This window comes from Cylas formicarius, unplaced genomic scaffold, assembly GCF_029955315.1.
Source record: "Cylas formicarius isolate icCylForm1 unplaced genomic scaffold, icCylForm1.1 PGA_scaffold_10__41_contigs__length_53128322, whole genome shotgun sequence".
NCBI classification, from domain to species: domain Eukaryota; kingdom Metazoa; phylum Arthropoda; class Insecta; order Coleoptera; family Brentidae; genus Cylas; species Cylas formicarius.
This window is the reverse complement of record NW_026844214.1, coordinates 7,849,298-7,867,680: the sequence shown is the minus strand read 5'-3', so window position 1 is coordinate 7,867,680 and position 18,383 is coordinate 7,849,298. Positions and strand designations below refer to the sequence as shown.

At 32.3% G+C, this 18,383-nt stretch overlaps 5 protein-coding genes across 5 annotated transcripts; 3 read left to right on the top strand and 2 right to left on the bottom strand.

Annotated features, from left to right (window-relative positions):
* Window positions 1-722: 722 nt before the first annotated feature.
* LOC132702827 (splicing factor 3B subunit 2) lies at window positions 723-4,775 on the top strand. Its single transcript, XM_060671636.1, has 12 exons — window positions 723-897; window positions 948-1,044; window positions 1,202-1,467; window positions 1,518-1,723; window positions 1,776-1,977; window positions 2,138-2,314; window positions 2,709-2,941; window positions 3,089-3,239; window positions 3,315-3,518; window positions 3,575-3,819; window positions 4,055-4,361; window positions 4,529-4,775. The coding sequence occupies exons 1-12, from the start codon at window positions 847-849 to the stop codon at window positions 4,592-4,594; spliced, it is 2,205 nt and encodes a 734-aa protein (XP_060527619.1). The 5' UTR covers window positions 723-846; the 3' UTR covers window positions 4,595-4,775.
* A 4,554-nt stretch (window positions 4,776-9,329) lies between these two features.
* LOC132702832 (transmembrane protein 14 homolog) lies at window positions 9,330-10,103 on the bottom strand. Its single transcript, XM_060671649.1, has 2 exons — window positions 9,878-10,103; window positions 9,330-9,727 (listed from the first exon to the last, which is right to left on the bottom strand). The coding sequence occupies exons 1-2, from the start codon at window positions 9,951-9,953 to the stop codon at window positions 9,483-9,485; spliced, it is 321 nt and encodes a 106-aa protein (XP_060527632.1). The 5' UTR covers window positions 9,954-10,103; the 3' UTR covers window positions 9,330-9,482.
* Window positions 10,104-10,561: 458 nt separating this feature from the next.
* LOC132701745 (eukaryotic initiation factor 4A-III) lies at window positions 10,562-12,164 on the top strand. The gene is made up of 2 exons (XM_060669909.1): window positions 10,562-11,147; window positions 11,405-12,164. The coding sequence occupies exons 1-2, from the start codon at window positions 10,670-10,672 to the stop codon at window positions 12,133-12,135; spliced, it is 1,209 nt and encodes a 402-aa protein (XP_060525892.1). The 5' UTR covers window positions 10,562-10,669; the 3' UTR covers window positions 12,136-12,164.
* Window positions 12,165-12,903: 739 nt separating this feature from the next.
* On the bottom strand, window positions 12,904-14,688 carry LOC132701759 (mannose-1-phosphate guanyltransferase beta). The gene is made up of 2 exons (XM_060669935.1): window positions 13,581-14,688; window positions 12,904-13,232 (listed from the first exon to the last, which is right to left on the bottom strand). Exons 1-2 carry the CDS (start codon window positions 14,347-14,349, stop codon window positions 12,904-12,906), a joined length of 1,098 nt encoding a protein of 365 aa, XP_060525918.1. The 5' UTR covers window positions 14,350-14,688.
* A 204-nt stretch (window positions 14,689-14,892) lies between these two features.
* On the top strand, window positions 14,893-17,500 carry LOC132701751 (uncharacterized). The gene is made up of 2 exons (XM_060669924.1): window positions 14,893-16,107; window positions 16,213-17,500. Exons 1-2 carry the CDS (start codon window positions 15,992-15,994, stop codon window positions 17,303-17,305), a joined length of 1,209 nt encoding a protein of 402 aa, XP_060525907.1. The 5' UTR covers window positions 14,893-15,991; the 3' UTR covers window positions 17,306-17,500.
* The last annotated feature ends 883 nt before the right edge of the window (window positions 17,501-18,383 follow it).

The window sequence follows — 18,383 nt, the reverse complement described above, 5'->3', positions numbered from 1 at the left end:
CTATTGAATGAGCAGTTGTAGAACAAAATCTGATGTTGACGTGACGTCACTAATAGTGCTGTGGTCCTAGAAATTACTAGTTTTAAATTTAAATTTTAAAAAAGGTTCAAATACAACTTTATTTATTTTTTATCACATCACGTTACACATATTATAGTAGTTGAGTTCATGTATTTAAAGTACTAACACGTTTCTTTTTTTTTTTAATAATAGTAAGTGCATTTTTATTCGTGTCGAACATTAATGCGTCTAAGCTATAAAAAATGTCTCATTTGTTAATATACTCATGTGTTAACTTTCTTCTCGGAATTAAATTGTGATTTGCTTGTCTGATTAGGTGCCAAAGTTCCACTTGGCCATCTAATTGATTATAAATGCAGCTTGCAGCTTTTTAGGAGCATCGTTCAAATATGATAGCTGTAAAAAGCAGCGAGGATAAGCCATTTATTTCCAGGCATTATAGTTCGAGCAGTGCCGTACCTAATCTCCTTGAAACAAATTACATACGCATAGATCGAACAAATAGTTTTCTTAACACTCTTATTTTGACTTTTAATGCAATAAATTTTGCTTGAAACGTAAATGTGAATTACAAGTTTTTGAATTAATTGATCGGCAGCTCCACGAAAGGTTATTTAAATTCTATTCTGTGGTAATCTTCGAAGTATGCCCAACTTAGCGTAAAAAGTTTTTTCTCTACATTCCGTGGTTTAAGATTAATAAACCACTTATCTGTGGAATCGGTAAACTTATGGATGGTTTGTTTAGGGTCTTAAAAAGGTTATTCCATCACTATTTTGCTAGCACATAGAGATTTGCGTTGGGTTGTATATATACAATTGCCCGATGGAAACTACAGGAAGTATGCCTGAAGATCAACCATTTTTAGGAGATGAGGTAGGGTTTTAGGTTTTTGCACAATAGTAGTCAGTATGTTATAATCTTAGGAGTCTCCTGATATGGCCCGCGGTAATGTTCCGTTAGAAGTTCTATCTATACAAGAAACATCAGAAACTCTCTTAATGGAGCTTACATATGAGATGGGTAAGTTTCTAATATTTTGGAATATTGAAATTTGTTTTAGACGACAAAGAATACCTATATGATAATTAAGATTCTACATATAATGCAACATTAGGAAAATTATATCTTAAACACTATCTCAATAACTTTAAAGAAATTTTCATTTATTTTAAATAAGGTGATAATTCAGTGATGCAGCCCTCTCCAGTTGTGATGGAAAGACATTTACCTTCCTTACTATCTCTAAAAGTTGAGCCACCAGAGCAACTACCTGAAAATAATGAAGGGGAAGTTGTGTTGCCCCAAGTTCTGGAAGATGTGTTAGCTTTAAAAACTCAGAGGGCGCTGCAGCTTGGAACAGAGGAATCTGAGGAATCGATTGCAAAAAATGTGTCTGGAAAAAATCATTTGGAACGTCGACCCTTATGGGAAAAAGAAGAAAATGTTAGTTTAATTTTTTTTTATGTATTGATATTTTCAAGAAATATGTTTAGGATGTGGTGATAGATACTGAGGTGGAAGAAACTGCAGTTCCTAAAGATACAGAAAAAAGTGACAAGGTCAGCAGAAATAAAAAAAAGAAAAAACGAAAGAAGAATAAGCGTAACATTCAAAGAGAAAAAGAAAAAGAAAGTGAATCAGCAAAGGAAAATAATACTGAAAATGAAATTGGCAAAGAAACTGAAAGTACTGATATTGAGTAAGTTTTGATTTGAAATAAGGAATTCAATTACACATTTGTTTAAACTTAGGTATGTTCAAGAGACCATAGGTCTACATGAGTTAGCACCACAATATAGGCAGTTCTACAGCATTCTTCAATCCTTTAAGATGTCAGAACAAAAAGCTGACATTCCACCACCAGTATTAGCAATACCCACTTCTCTTTCAGGGGCCGCTAAGCCAATGATTGGTGATGATATGATGAATGAGGACAATGAAGAAATGGACGATGTGAGCATCATTTTTTCTCTAATTGATTATTAGCTTTAATTCCATTGCTTAATCATATCGTGGGCAAAGTATTTTGTTACACTGTCAATATTTTGGGCTCACTATATGAACAAGATATACTGGAAGCAATGAAACTATTTGGAGAATCACATAATTTTAGAAAAAAATTGATGATAAATCCAAGATGTCTAAAAGAAAGTTAAAAAAATTAACCAGACTAAGTGTCGCAGAACTTAAGCAATTGGTTCACCGTCCTGATGTGGTAGAAATGCATGACGTTACAGCAAGAGATCCCAAGCTACTTGTTCAATTAAAGGCACATAGGAACACAGTCCAGGTTTGATTTATATTCTAAAAATTTTTTGGTTTTGAATTTAATGGGTGGCATATAACTTTTATGAAAAGAACTTTTATTCTACATGATCTGCACCCTACTACAATGTGTTGTTCTACTAGTTTCATCTGCTATATCTGCAGACCTGTCATTACATGTAACAAATAATAATTTAATAAAAAATAGTTATAATCTGATAGATACATATCTGCTTGGTCCATATTTATTAAAGTTAATTGGTCCACAGTTTAGAAGAACAAATAGAAAAGAGAACTTTTACCTTGTTAATAAATTCATTAAGTTATTATTAACTTTAACTAACTAATCAACTTAAAAATTATGACATGATATAGTTCATATAGCAAAGTTCCCATACATAATTGACAAGACATTTTAGGTACCTCGCCATTGGTGTTTTAAAAGAAAATATTTACAAGGCAAAAGGGGTATAGAAAAGCCACCATTTAACTTACCAGATTTTATTAAACGCACTGGAATAATGGAAATGAGAGCATCACTTCAAGAAAAAGACGAGTCAAAAACACTAAAGGCAAAAATGAGGGAGAGAGCAAGACCAAAGCTTGGTAAAATTGATATCGATTACCAAAAATTACATGATGCTTTTTTTAAGTAAGTGTTCCTTCAATAATTTTTGGACATCTAATGCCATAAATATAGTATATTGAGTTCTTGTGAGCTTGTAATAATTAATCAGGACTTTACAAGGATTTGATATGAGCGTATAGTATGACAAAGGCAATTTTCTAATTTTGGCAGGTGGCAAACAAAGCCGAAGATGACCATTCATGGTGACCTTTATTATGAAGGAAAGGAATTTGAGACTAGGCTTAAAGAGAAAAAACCGGGAGACCTCTCAGAAGAGCTTCGTACTGCTTTGGGAATGCCAGTTGGTCCTAATGCCAACAAAGTAAGTTCCTTGGTAACTTTTGTCGATTTGTTGTTAATCGTTGTTTCGCCGTTTGTTATTATTTTTAATTTACAGGTACCACCCCCGTGGCTAATTGCAATGCAGAGATATGGTCCTCCACCAAGTTATCCCAATTTAAAAATTCCAGGTCTTAATGCTCCAATTCCTGAAAGTTGTTCATTTGGCTATCACGCTGGTGGTTGGGGTAAACCACCTGTAGATGAAAATGGAAAGCCTCTTTATGGTGATGTGTTTGGAACAAACGCCAGTCACATTGATGTAAGTAATATGTGGATACAGTAAAAATTTAAATTTTAATAGTAAACTATCTCAAGGATATTGGCGAAGATCCATCTATTGATAGGACATTATGGGGCGAACTTGAGTCTGAATCTGAGGAAGAAAGTGAAGAGGAGGAGGAAGAAGAAGAAGCAGAGCCAGGCATACCCGATGAATCGGGTCTTGTGACCCCAGCTGAAGGTTTGGTTACCCCAAGTGGTATGGCCAGTATACCTGCTGGTATGGAAACCCCTGAAGCAATTGAGCTTAGAAAAAAGAAGATTGAAAATGACATGGAAGGGTGAGTTTGCTTAACATTTTTATTTTTAACTTTCTCAAAAATTAAAATTCATAATATTCAGATTTATTAATTTTAATAATTATTAATAAATTGTTTAATGCTTCGTTACAGTTAAAAAAAACTGCAGGTTTTAAATGTATACAGGCTACTGAGAAGCATCGTTCGCTTACCTTATTTTCATTTCCAATTGAAGTTATATTGTATAGGTTGCACTAAATGTTATTGACCATTTCAGAGCTGAAACTCCAGTGCTTTATCACATTATTCCTGAAAAACGTAACGAACGCATTGGAAGCGCTATGATGGGAAGCACCCATATGTATGACGTGTCAGCAGCTGGAGTACCAGTTCCTCCAGCACCAAATATCAGACGTGGAGGAGATCGTGAAGGGATGGTTGAACTAGCATTAGACCCATCTGAATTAGACATGGACAGTGATGCTATGGCTATACGTTATGAACAGCAAATGAGGGAAAACCAGTCACAACTGCAGAAGGAAGACCTTAGTGACTTGTTAGCAGAACATGTGGCAAAGCAAAAGGTGAGAACTACATGGTTGTTTTGAAATTTAAAGAAAAGATTGTATTTTGAGTTCAGTTCAGTTCTTTTCACAAGTATATTTTATGAGCTTGATTGTTGTAGGTTTTGAAATTTTCAATAGTCTTTTTTTTAGCATTCATTTAACACAATTTTGTTATTTTGTTTCAGAGCAAACGTAAAAGACAACAACAGGATTCAAAAACTACAAAGAAATATAAGGAATTCAAATTTTAAATACAATACAATATATATACTTAGAGTTACATATTTGTATTTTATTTGCTTACATCCAAATACAGTATTGTACTTAGCTGAAAAATCAACAGAAATATTGGTAGTATTCGTGTATAGTTTGTATTTCCCCGTGTTTTGACGACATATGAAATATATTAATATGGATAATAATCATTACATTTGGGGACACTAGAAAATTTCGCCAATCAAAATATCTCAGGCAAAAACTTTCTTGTAATGTTAATATTTGTGGCATTTATCTTGACATCTATAATGTAAACAACTTCCTAGAATTCTATGATTTGCAACCTTGCAATTGCTTTTTTTCATTAAGTTGGCTAAATAAATCAGTAATATCTGTTTTTATTTTATTGAATTCAACAATTATTGTATATAATGCAAAATCTGATTAACTGTTCCTGTTGAAATACAGGGTTAAGAATACACTTGAATGTGGTCATAAATTCGGTTGTTCGGAATACATGCATTTTTGTACAAGGACTTTATGAGTTATAATAGTTATTTAATGATTATAATATTATTATATTGGACATACTAGTCTGACAAAAATCTTAGAAACACTTTATATCTATATATTTTTGCTTTCAAACTTCTCGATAAACATTTCCATTTTTTTGTTTGCAATTGGAACTCCAATATTTCCAACGCGCAGTTGTGACTCAACGTTCCTTTCTTTGATGCAGAGCACCTGGAACAAAGTGTCAAATACTTAAATCTGTTCTAACTAAATAATAAAAGGAAAAACTTTTTAAATTAAAAAAAAAATCATTTTCAACGGGGTTTACCTGTTCTATAAAATTTTTGTATTTATTTCGGCTATCATCCAAGGTTTGGCGTTGGGTTACAAGCAAATCAACTTTCTGCTTTTCATTAAGTAGTTTGTGTTGAAGAAGGCGTTGCCTAACTGAAACTTAAGACTGCAAAATATCATATTTAATATTATGAGCATTTATTTTTGCACCTTAATCATTTTCAACTCTACCTGATTTTGCGTTCAATAATAATTAAGCTGATACTTTAAAATCAAAAAAAGAAAATCTGATAAAACGTAGGGGGGGTACAATTAAAAAATCTTCATGCATTTGTGTGTTTAGCGGTATAATCCTATATTACAAAAGCAAGCCTCTGTATAACATTGAACAAATGTTTGTACAGATGAATGCATCTTTGTGAACATCTAAAATTTTATCTTTCTAAGAATCGCAACATTTCAGTTGTTAGCATTAGAGCAATTATGGATTTAGAAAAAGTATAATAATCTGAAAATGATAAATGCATTATATTTCAAATATCAAAGATGGTGCTACATTTTCAAACAAGCGCTAATGTAGAACTGCTGAAAATATTTTAAAATGACAGGAACTGTTTATGCAAATGATTACCTTTTCAGAATGAGTATATTTACATGACATTTTCCGGAAATGTCTCACCTGCCATTTCCAAAGTTTTGCAAAAAAAAATTGATTTCACATTTTGGTCTTTTTTGTGTTTGTTATATATTTCATATATCTACCTGATTCTAATTTCTCTTCATAAACTGATATCAAGTTTAATACATCTTCCATCGGTAGCATTTCTATTTCTTCTTTGCTCAGCTGAAGGAGTTTTGAATTTTGTATCTTATTTGCCTCCATAACTTTTAGCACTTTTTCAATTAAAATTGCAAATGAAAAATTGACAGCAAAAAATAATTATTATATTGCCATATTTAAATTGGCACAGCCGCCTTTATTAAAGTCAAATTTTAGTATAAAATGTGCAATAATACATGTAAAAAATTAATCTGTATATTTATGTATGTATCTTTTTAGAGCTTGACCACAGCATATAGGAAGCCATGTTGGATATAAGTAAGCTAACTTAATTATTGATTCACAACTTTATTATTATTTCCAACAATGATCTAATTTGTTTTTAATTACATCTTCTATTGCATAAAAAATATAACAATGTTATTAAATCCAAGCTATATTTACTAATTGAACATATATTGCTTAAAAAAAGAATAATGTCTTAAATTGTCTTGAAACACTCACTAAAACTAACATTAACTTCTTCAATTTCCTTATCCAAAAATTCAAGCTCTTTTTGAAGGTTTTCTCTATATTTTTCTAATATGACTCCCAGATTGAAATTGGAAATTATTTCATCCTCCACTTGGTTTCTACAAACATAACTATTAATCTACAGGCTAATGATTATTAGGGGTTGCAGGGTACCAGCAAGAACTAATAGTAGTCGGATTGTGAGGAAAACACATTTTAAGTTTCTATCTCAAAAAATCATGTGAAGTCCTGCTGAGTAATATAAATATATTCATCAAAGTCAGAAAGTAGATTGAAATTTGATGAAAAAGGTTACATTCATGCCAAAATTGCTGCCATGATATTTCTTAATATGTTTGACTCTTAATTTCTGAGAAGATTAGTTCCTGTGATATGCAACCTCTAGCTCAACTATTGAATCACCTGACACATTTAAAAATTAAATTTACTTTGCTTACCCAATATGTTTTGATGCTTTATTAGATTCCTCCTTTGAAGTCCTTAATTTGCTTGTTACTCCTGCTTTTTCTAGTGATTTAGAGAATACATCTTCAACATTTAAGAAATTAATTTTCCAGTCTTTCTGGACAGAACGTGGCATATGTGTAAAAACTGGAGAAGAAAACGCTGAGTCGCTACAAAATGAATATATATTCCTAATGTCGACATTAATCTACAATTTAACCATGCTTTGGAGATTTGTTGTGGAAATTTTCTCTAAACCTTCCCCTCTGAATTATGGTTTAAGACATTTAGATATTGATATGACCAGAAGAAATGTGTACCACAATCTCCCTAGTTTTAAACTTCATGGTTTTGTACAGAAAATTGTTTTTTACGCTAGTTTAGGCAGATAAATATTTGTTGTCTCACCAGCATGAAACAATTTTTTCATTTGCCTGTCTCAGGCTTTGAATGCAACTCTCAACAGGGTCAGCCATTTTTAACTCACAATAAACCACGGTTGAAATACACAAATATCAAAAACAACACAATTTCAAAACTGAAAAAATTTAAATGATCTTAACGACCACAATATTCAACGGCATTGCAATCTTATTTGTATTCTCTGGGTTATACGTTAACGGAAATTCTTTGCAACTTGTATCCGTTTTGCAAAACAAATCCGGTAAACACGATGCAATTTCTACATGTATTTTTAGCAGATAAAAATTTGTTGTTTTTTAACCGGCAATTTTTTTATGATAGAAACGATGCAATTTTTTTGAGTAAATGGGCTTGATTGTTGTAGTGGAATTTTGTTTTTAAAGGTTGTTTTTTAAATTTTTGAAGCCCTAAACGATACTTTTTAGCCTTTGTTAGTGCCAAGTGGCTAAACTTTATTCAAAAATGTTTTTACGACAAATATAACTGTAAGTGTATAATGAAAAACCCATAATGCCAACACTAGAAACGAGAAGAGAATTTTTGCTTTAAGTTCTGAATGAAATGCAATATAAATTAGTTTGTGTATTCTCTAAAACCAATTTCTCTTTCAATTAGAACTAATTTAGGTTGCATATTGAGACAGTTTTTTTAAACAAATTTTTTATTGACTTGCTCTATAGAGATTTTTATTTTTTTTTGTAATTAATTTATGTTTGGAAGGCGAAACGTTCATCTGCAATTACTAGGGAAGTTCCACAGTTGCTTTTTGAACATTTTTTTCCTCTTAGATTTTTCCTGTGTAATATCTCATAAAGTTGTTATTTAGACTTTTAAGAGCAATTTTGGACTCCATTTACATTCTTCATACAGGTTAAACCTATAAGTTTATAAAAACAACAAACGCTTTTCGCCGATTTACACGCGCAAATTCGGGAAAAATAGTTGATAATTTCATGTCAAATTTCTTGCAATTTGGTACTAGACATGTAGCAATATTTACATGAGAATATTAAAGTATGCAGCAAGTGCGGTAAACGGCATTTGATTCACGAGTTTATTTGACATGAGCGGAGTGCAGCGAAGAGAGCGTTTAACAAACTAGTGACTTAAAAAGTTACCGAACGTGTTGCATTCTATACTTTTTCTACGACCGTTAGATTTTGGGTACATTTTCGCAAAACAACACCAATAGATTCACTGACATGACCGTCAGAATTGGCATATGGGAAACGAAACTGACGTGGTAAAGTGATGCTTCCCGCACGCTAGATCGCTGCGTAATTAGGTATTTTACAGATAGGAGTAGAAAAATACATGTAGAAATTGCATCGTGTCGACCGGGCCTTGAAAACACACAGGAGTTCAGTAAATAGAGGTTACAGAGGATGTGTCGTCTACGTCACCGTGGTACCAAAGAATTTGTATTATTATAATTAAAAATAACAGCTTCAAAAGTCTAAACCACTTTATCACATACATCTGACGGAGGTTTTCTTCTTTGTTCACTAGACATTGGAAAGTAAAAAAAAATGACATTAACATTAGTAATTGGTAAGCCTGGTTAGTTAAAATTTAAATATTTATTCTTACTGTACATTTTGCGCTAATGATACCAAATGACTTTTCGATGATAAAATTTATTCAAATTTGATATTTTCAGTTACTGTTTTTGTTGTGCTGAATCTGCATCAAAAAATGTTTTAAATAAAATTTTCTGATTGCATTTTTACTTTGAGTGATAGCAATATGTTTTGTTAATATAAATGTTTATTAATCCTGTGTCAAGTTGTCCATAATATTTTGAGGGTCATATCAGTTAATAATTTTAACAAACAATTCAAAAACACAATTTAAGTTGGCACGATATAATTCTGTTTTCCATTTGACTTAACTAAGTTAACTTTCTGTTTATATATGTACAATATATAATGGATTCATGTTTTAATGCTGCTGACAGATTGGAAAGCGATTTTTCCAATAATTGCCAGTGACAGTAAAGTCACAAGTCCTGCTGGCATGACTTTTCCTGAGTTGTAAAAGCGGTACCCCATCACACCAGTTAAAATGGAACTTCCAATCAATTGTACAGTATAATTAGGAGGATTCTGACTAACCTGATGAGCGCCATATGTCAACACGCTTCCAAACAGCAATCCTGCTGCCAGCGAAGGTACAGATCCTTCAAGAACAAATAATTTATAAATTGTTTTCTAATACAGTGCTGTTTTTTCAGTATTTTTTAATTTTAAATTATCACAGTGGATTTTTCCGAAAAAGTTGAATCATGATGAGGTAACTAATACATGTTTAAAACAGTTTTTAAGGGTACCTTTTTTATAATAACCTAAAATTCCACCAGCAGCCACTGCTCCAGCATATATATACCCGAACCAGTCAACTGACATCCTTAATTTATGAATAAAAACAATCTACAACAAATGGATCACCAAAAGAATTAAAATTTTAGCTGAATCACTTATTTAAATATTTAGGCAATTTTTCTGATTTGGGCATAGATAAGAGATATAAATTGGGAAAAGAAGGAGAATGATAAGTTATAAGGAAACTTTTTTCTTTTCTTTTTTTTGCTTTGATTAGTCAGTTTACCATGAACACTCGCTCATCACCGTCATCCGTCCAGGGTTTTTCCTAATGTCCAAAGAACAATCATATTGGACAAGTAAAATTTTTGTTTTTATGCACAGCAAAGGTAGAACATAGAAAATAGTTTAATTAGAATTCTGAGAAGCCACAATAAAGATTTTCCCAAACAAATATTGCGCATTATTACTAACATTATTCGTCCATTGCTTATTACTGTCGAGAAATATATTTCGTTGGTTTTTACCAATCAACCCAGTGGGTTACAACTGGATTAATTAAAAAGAGCATAGAACGCTTCTTGTTGTTTTTCTTGACTTGATTTTCTTATTGAGCGTCTACCAAGGACATTCCTCCATCACCATCGAGGTTCCAGCACAGAACACTTTAAACTTAATTAAAAAAGAATCGTGTATGCCGAGGTTCAGTAAATTTATTGTTCTGTGATTCATAAGAAAGTTGTGTGTTGAACCACTTTTTGAAGAACATATTGTTTATTGAAAGGCACAGAGACTCCATCATGTCTACTAGGAGCCGTAATACTCCTGCTTTTGAGGACTTATCCAATGTTGAATTTGAAACTAGTGAAGATGTGGAGGTTATTGATAAATTTTCTAAAATGCATTTGAGAGAAGAACTGACCAGGGGTATTTATGCATATGGTTTTGAGAAACCGTCTGCCATTCAACAGAGAGCTATTAAACCCATAATGAAGGGCCGCGATGTTATCGCTCAAGCTCAATCTGGAACAGGAAAAACGGCTACATTTTCAATTGCTATTTTGCAATCACTTGATCTGACCGTCCGAGAGACCCAAGTATTGTGCCTCTCACCTACCAGGGAGTTAGCCGTTCAGATTCAGAAAGTAATTTTAGCTTTAGGAGATTTCATGAATGTCCAATGCCACGCTTGCATTGGAGGCACAAATCTTGGTGAAGACATTCGCAAACTTGACTATGGACAACATGTAGTTAGTGGTACACCTGGAAGAGTTTATGGTATGGATTTGTTGCTTTTTAGTTTTGCATAAACTTCACTTTGACTTTCGAAATTTAGTTTTCTTCTAAGGCAGGTATTGTATATATTGGTGCTCTGGCAGGCTTCGCGAAAAATTGCAAAGGCCGCTGATTGTTGACTCCCTGTTCTATAGTGTTCATTAACAATTTTGTAAGACAGCTAAACTAGCAATTTTAATTTTTTGTTGTTCGTAATTGTAGTGTCCAAAGTCAAATAGTTTTTTTTATTTTTATTGCAGATATGATTCGTAGAAGAGCTCTTCGCACTAGATCAGTAAAAATGTTAGTCCTGGATGAAGCAGATGAGATGCTCAACAAAGGTTTCAAGGAACAAATTTATGATGTTTACAGATTTTTACCACCATCAACACAAGTGGTCTTGATTTCTGCCACTTTGCCACATGAGATTCTTGAAATTACATCAAAGTTCATGACAGATCCAATCCGTATTTTGGTAAAACGTGATGAACTTACACTGGAAGGTATAAAACAATTCTTTGTGGCAGTTGAAAGAGAGGAGTGGAAGTTTGATACTTTATGTGATTTGTATGACACATTGACAATAACACAGGCGGTTATTTTTTGCAACACTAAAAGGAAAGTCGATTGGTTGACTGAAAAAATGAGGGAAAGCAATTTTACAGTGAGCGCAATGCATGGTGATATGCCTCAAAAAGAACGAGATAATATAATGAAAGAATTTCGATCAGGTCAAAGTAGGGTTTTGATAACTACTGATGTTTGGGCCAGAGGTATAGATGTACAACAAGTAAGCTTGGTTATAAATTATGACCTACCAAATAACAGGGAATTATACATTCATCGTATCGGCAGGTCAGGAAGGTTCGGACGTAAAGGTGTTGCGATCAATTTTGTTAAATCTGATGATATCAGAATTTTGAGAGATATTGAACAGTATTATTCAACGCAGATAGATGAAATGCCTATGAATGTAGCTGATCTTATTTGAACACTTTATTTTTTTCTTTTATTGGAAGTGAAGGTTTACTACTGGATGTATAATTAATACATTTTTAACTGTGAAATGGTTTTATTGATCAGTATCCGATTTAAAACTGCCCTTTTTGTCAGAAGATTGGATAAGTTGGTATTACTTATGCATTGTACTAATCAAGTTTAGTATGTGACTGGTAAAAGAAGTAGCAAATTATAATTCATTATTGGAATGACTATAATCTTAATGTGGATTTCATTCTAATAATTCACAGTTAACTAAAAATTGCTTTTTATTCAACAAATAGAGAATGTAGTTAAAATTACATAATTAGGATTACACAACCCTTCCTTTGATTTGTTGGACCTTGGGTTTGTGTTAATTTTTTTTAATGGGGTTTTAACAGAGACAAAGAATATAAGAATATCAAAACTAAATTAGGCGCAAAAAATTACAATAGTTTAATCATAAATTTTTCACAGGTTGTGTTATAAATGTATCAAAAAATTAGCTGGACTTCAGGGGTTTAGTATACATATAAAAGGTAAAATTATCATTATTTTAGCACTTTTTCAGCACTTTCAATAATTTTAATTCTTTCTGAAACTAAAAACCACAAGAGGAACTGTCTTCTGTTAATGAAACTATTAAGTGGAAATTAGCCATCTTTTGGAAAAAAACATTTTTCAGACAGTTCTCTGAAATTTTAAGTTGAAAAAATAGTTTCCAATGTCCAAGAATTTATACTTTTACATCTTCACTTGTAAACAATTTTGTTTAATTCTACATAACTATTTGTGGCTCAAGTACCGAAGTGGCAATATTTTTGTGAGGTAAAACTTGTCCCCCATTCACATATAATTCATCTTTAACAATTACATCTTCTCCCAAAATAGTCAAACCTTCCATTCTCACCCACTGACCTATAGAACATTTCCATCCAATGATACAATTTTCCAACCATGAGTTAGAATGGATTATTGTATCATGGAGTATAGTGGATCTTTTGATACACACCCCATCCTCAATAACAACACGAGCTCCTATGACAACATTTGGTCCAATGCGACAATTCACTCCTATTTTAGCTGAAGGGTCAATTAGCACATTACCTGTTAAAAAAACATTTTACTACATGTTCTACTAGCATATTCTCATTTAACTCGGAATTGTAAAAATCAAAATAATACTTGTTTAAAAATTTACCCATTTCATAATTCTGAGAGCATTTAAACTGAAATTGTATTTTTTATTGACCTGTTGAATTTAAAGTTTTTTTATAGAATTTTCGCAAATATTAATGCATTAATTTGGAGTATGAACAAATTTCTCAAAATTAAAACTATAAAGGTAGAAACAGTAACCTGATTGTAAAAATGGAACTTGAGAACACTTTCTCAGATCTTGTAATTTGGTTTATATGATAAAACTACAATTTAATATTTATTTGTTTAATTTACCTAATATGGCGGGTCCTTCACTTAGTTTTTTAGACTCTGTACTTCGAAGATGTTTAAGATATAAACATGTTCCAGTCAAAAAATCTTTTGGCTGTCCAATGTCCATCCAAAATCCTTGCAGTTCAAAAGCAAATAACTGTTTATCAAAAGCCATTCCAGGAAACACCTCCTTCTCTATAGAAGTTGGACGAACTTCTATTCGTTTTAGAATGGCTGGATTTAAAATATAAATTCCTGCATTAATTTTGTTGGAAATAAATTCTTGAGGTTTTTCAACAAAATTTTTGATGCATCCATCTCTTTCATAAACTACAACCCCATATTTCGAAGGCTCTTCTACCTTTGTGACCACAATAGTACCTTCCTTTCCATGCGAATTGTGAAAATCTAATAATTCTTTAAATGGAAAGTCACAAATTATATCTGAATTCAGTACAAAAAATGGACTATTGCTTTCCTTTAGATGCTGAGCAGCTAAAGCAATTGGTCCAGCTGTACCTAGCGGTTCGGTTTCATGAGAAAACACAACTTCAATTCCCAATTTTTTTGCTTCACTTGTAATTATCTTTTCCATTTGCTCAGCACGATAAGATACTGCTAAAATAACTTCAGTAACTCCAGCTGCTACCAAAGCCTCAATTTGGTGTAACAATATAGGCTTATTGGCAAACTCCACTAAAGGCTTGGGGCATGTTAATGTTAAGGGTCGCAATCTAGTTCCATACCCTCCCACTAAAATTAATGCTTTTAAAGCATATTCTTTCGTCATGGCTTTTTTTACACTTCACAGTAGCTTTGCAAATATGTACGGATGTGGCAAATAATTTATGTATCTGATAAAACTTTGCCCCAAAAAGATGACGTGTAGCATATTTAGGTTATATTGTAGAGTTGTTATTTATCTGAGACATGACGGCCAACCGTAGCAAAGTTGGCAAAATTAAACTGATTTGTCATGCCAAAAACAATGGAATAGGCAGAGCAACGATAATTGGATGTGCTCGGTCAGATAGCGGGTGGACGAAGAGCTGCAGCAATACCTCAGAAATATTAACAGCATCTTGAAAGACGTTAGATGCGCCTTGGGCAATATTACAGTAGCTTAACCACGGGAATCCTGCATTTTGCGAATGTAGTATATGTGTAGTATTATTATACACAATAGCAACATTGTGTCCCTTTTATGTTTCATCCCAAACATCCCCATCTAAAAAAAACGTCGCAATGGGCCAAAAATGAAAGCAAAATTTCAAAGATGTTAGCGAGATACTTTTGCCTTCTCAAAAATTTAAGAAATAAAAAAACGGCGAGTTTCTTAGTAGTAATGTTTTATTTAATTTTTGTAACATTGTAACAGCAATACAAGTATTATATGGCAAAACAATATGTTTATTTTAGGCACATCAATTGTTTTTGGTTTAAAATTAGCATGAAAACAGTTTTACTAATGGCATAAATTACTATAAAAGTATAGCAGATTATCAGCAGCAAATTTTACTTTGACAAATAAACGAAATAACTTTTAAAAATAAAACTCCAACAAAATAATCAAGTCCATTTTGCTTGCATCGCGTCTATAATTGCAAAATTGCCAGTTAAAAATACATGCATGTTTAACAGTTTATCTGCTATAAATAACACCAAAAAATATGCACAAGTTGAGAACAAAATAAATGGAAATATATGGCAAAATTTAACGAAGATCTATGGTTAGGTCAACTAACAGTTTTGGTATCTGTGAGCTTATCTACTAATTGCATAATGTTGAATTTCCCTAACACGCTACATTTCCGTGTCTTTTGAATTTTAAATGTTAAGTTGAATCACAGGTTAAACAGCAAACAAAATATCGAATCCTAAAACATAACGCTATAATAATAATACATATATTATTGGTGACGCACAAAATTTAACCAAAATGTGTTCAATGAGATCTGCTGCAATGCTGAAAAGAAGAAGCAAAAATAATAAGCTACATTTTTTTCTAGTAGATTTAAAAAGCCGCTGTAAGTAGCGTAATCATCCAATGTCACAATCTTAAATGTTAAATGTTAAATTGCTGTGGATGCAGCTATTACTTTTCATTAGCGGAGCGATCGCCAGATATTCTGACCACCTCAAATATTTGTGTGACTCTATTTGTTAGTTTTGGTTGTTGTACGGAACATCAAAACTAAGATGTTTATTAATTCAAATATTCAGCCCTATTTTCTATTTTTGGACTAATGATCCTAATGACATATCTAACATCGATGCAAGATGTTGATAATAAAGAAGAAAATACAAGAATATTGCTTTGTTAGTACTATGCTTATTAAATTGAATTTTATTCAATGATTTGGAACTGACCAAAACTATCACGGGAAAAACCGTTTGAAGAGATTTCAAATAATTAAAATCACCTCTTCAAAATGAGTGACTTATCTTCAGATGAGGAAGTTTGTTTTGGGCCGTACACAATAACAGAAGCCAAACGAGATGCGAGGTCCTGCAAAGGCCGAAAAATTGACAGGCGACATTCATTTCCGTAAGTAAATTCTTTTTTAGATAATTTCACAGAAATTTAATATTTATGATCATGTTGTACAGTTAGGTGTGGTATAGCTTAATGTATTTTTTCTTTTACATGAAGGTTTGATCTAACCATTGGGGAGAAGAACTACTGTGATCAATGTTCAGAAAAAGATCAGCTTACTACCGATTTCAGAAAACCACAATCTGACTTTTCTTCCTTTTTTACGCCTTTGGAAAGAAGCGGATCTGGAATTGACTTAGAAAGCATTAAACAAACTCTTGTGGAAAACAGTATGATTTGTGACAATGAAGACTCCCTTAGTTTGATACGCTTGGAGGATAATAATGGTGAAGTTGACCAATACCCAGTTTCATTTCGTTCAGAAAATAGTGATAATGAAATTATGAACATTAAAGCAGATGCTCTGAGCAGAATAAGAGAGGAAACAGAAGATTTTACAAATATTAATTGTTCAGTAACTACATCTGAGGGAAGCGCACTTGATTATGATCTTAATGATACTCTCGATGAGATTAATAGATTTCTTGAAGAAAATAAGATGCATACCGAAGAAGGAGAACCAGTATCAACAAGTCGATTATTTCACAGTGCAGATAAAATGAGTATTTCCTCTATTCCAAAAAAAGTTATCAAGTCTACTGGAAGACCTATTACTCACTTTGAATCTAGATTACCAAAAAGCTCAAGCAATTTGTTTCTAAAATCAACACCAAAACAACCTATATTTAAGATACCTGTTACTTCAAATTCGAAACTTTTGACCCCCAGCAAATCTAGTCATAAGCAGTATGCCAATATTTTGAGCCCCGTTGGAATTTATATCAGAAACACTCCCGCACATAATGATAATGTCAAGGTCAAACCTTCACAGCTAACAAACATTACCAGTTTGCCACCTTCCTCTTCAAAAATACATAAAGAAAATGTGCCTAATAAAATGCAAATCATCCCTCCTGCTCTTTTCAAACCCGCCAAAGAGCAGATTGAAGGCAGTACCAAAGGTGTGAAGTTGCCTTCTATTGTGAAAAAACTTATTCCTGTTGACCCAACTCTAATTACCCATCAGAAAAAATACAATGTCAGCGATACAGAACTCAAGTCCAAATTGGAATTGGATGTGGATCAAACTCTTCTAAATAGATCTGTAAATAATGAGTCTGTATACTTTAAGGTCCAGAAATATTTATAAGAAATGGTCGTCGTATATTAATTTAATTATATTAATATGTACATCCAGTTCAATTATTTATTGTTTACATTTTTATTTTTATTTATTCATTTCAGCATATTGTATAGGATAAATAATCAACTATTCTGTTCTATTCTGTTTACTTTATATAATATAGTTTAGTGAATTTACATAATTTTGTAATACCTGGTCACGAAATCTAAGGCATGCACTAAATCTTTTTTCTTTTTACTTTAAAATATCCAATTGCTCTGATCAGGCGTGAGGAAAGTCTCCCTTGAAGATGTCAGCTAGAGGTTTTCTCAACAAAGAGTGATTTGAAAATGACGTTTATAAACTATAACCAACATTTTTGGTCAATGAAAAGATTCACCTAAAAAAATGACAGCGGCGTACCATTTTTTTTCTTCAAAACCATGCGTTACAAACTGACGCTATTGGTAGGAATTATAAATTGAAAAACATTAAAATTTAAAAAGGAACATATTGTATTTTCGAATTCCACATAAAAATTTAAACAACTTCCAATAATTGTTCCCACACAAATCTCAACCAAATGTGCTTGATGTGTATTCGTAACAAAAGTTCGAACACCTTATTGAATGTAAAAATTAATGTAAGTATTCATGCTCTCTATTTGAGCTGGTTTTAATGAATCGAACAATTGAATGGTCAATATTATTTATGTGAGTCGATTTTCTGTTGCCCAAAGATGTCGATTGTGTCTATTAAAAATACCTTCCTTTATAAATTTGTTTTCTTCAGTCCAAACTGTTTTACGAAAGAAATCTGAGTCTTTTTGGAAATTAGGAATATCTCGCAAAATTCTGTACGCCGAGCAAAATCTCGATGGAGAGCGGACACGGTATTAAATTTACATAATCCTTTTTACGCTACGTGCGTAGAGGCTTCATGATAAGCATGAAAGTAATCTTATTGATACCTTCTGAATTTAGTACGGTTAATAGGAGGCAAATATTTTGAACAATTTTCAATAGAATAATATGGATTATTTTGAATAATTTCAAGACTACAAATTTGACGTCATTGATACCCTAGACACCTTTTTTTGTAATTC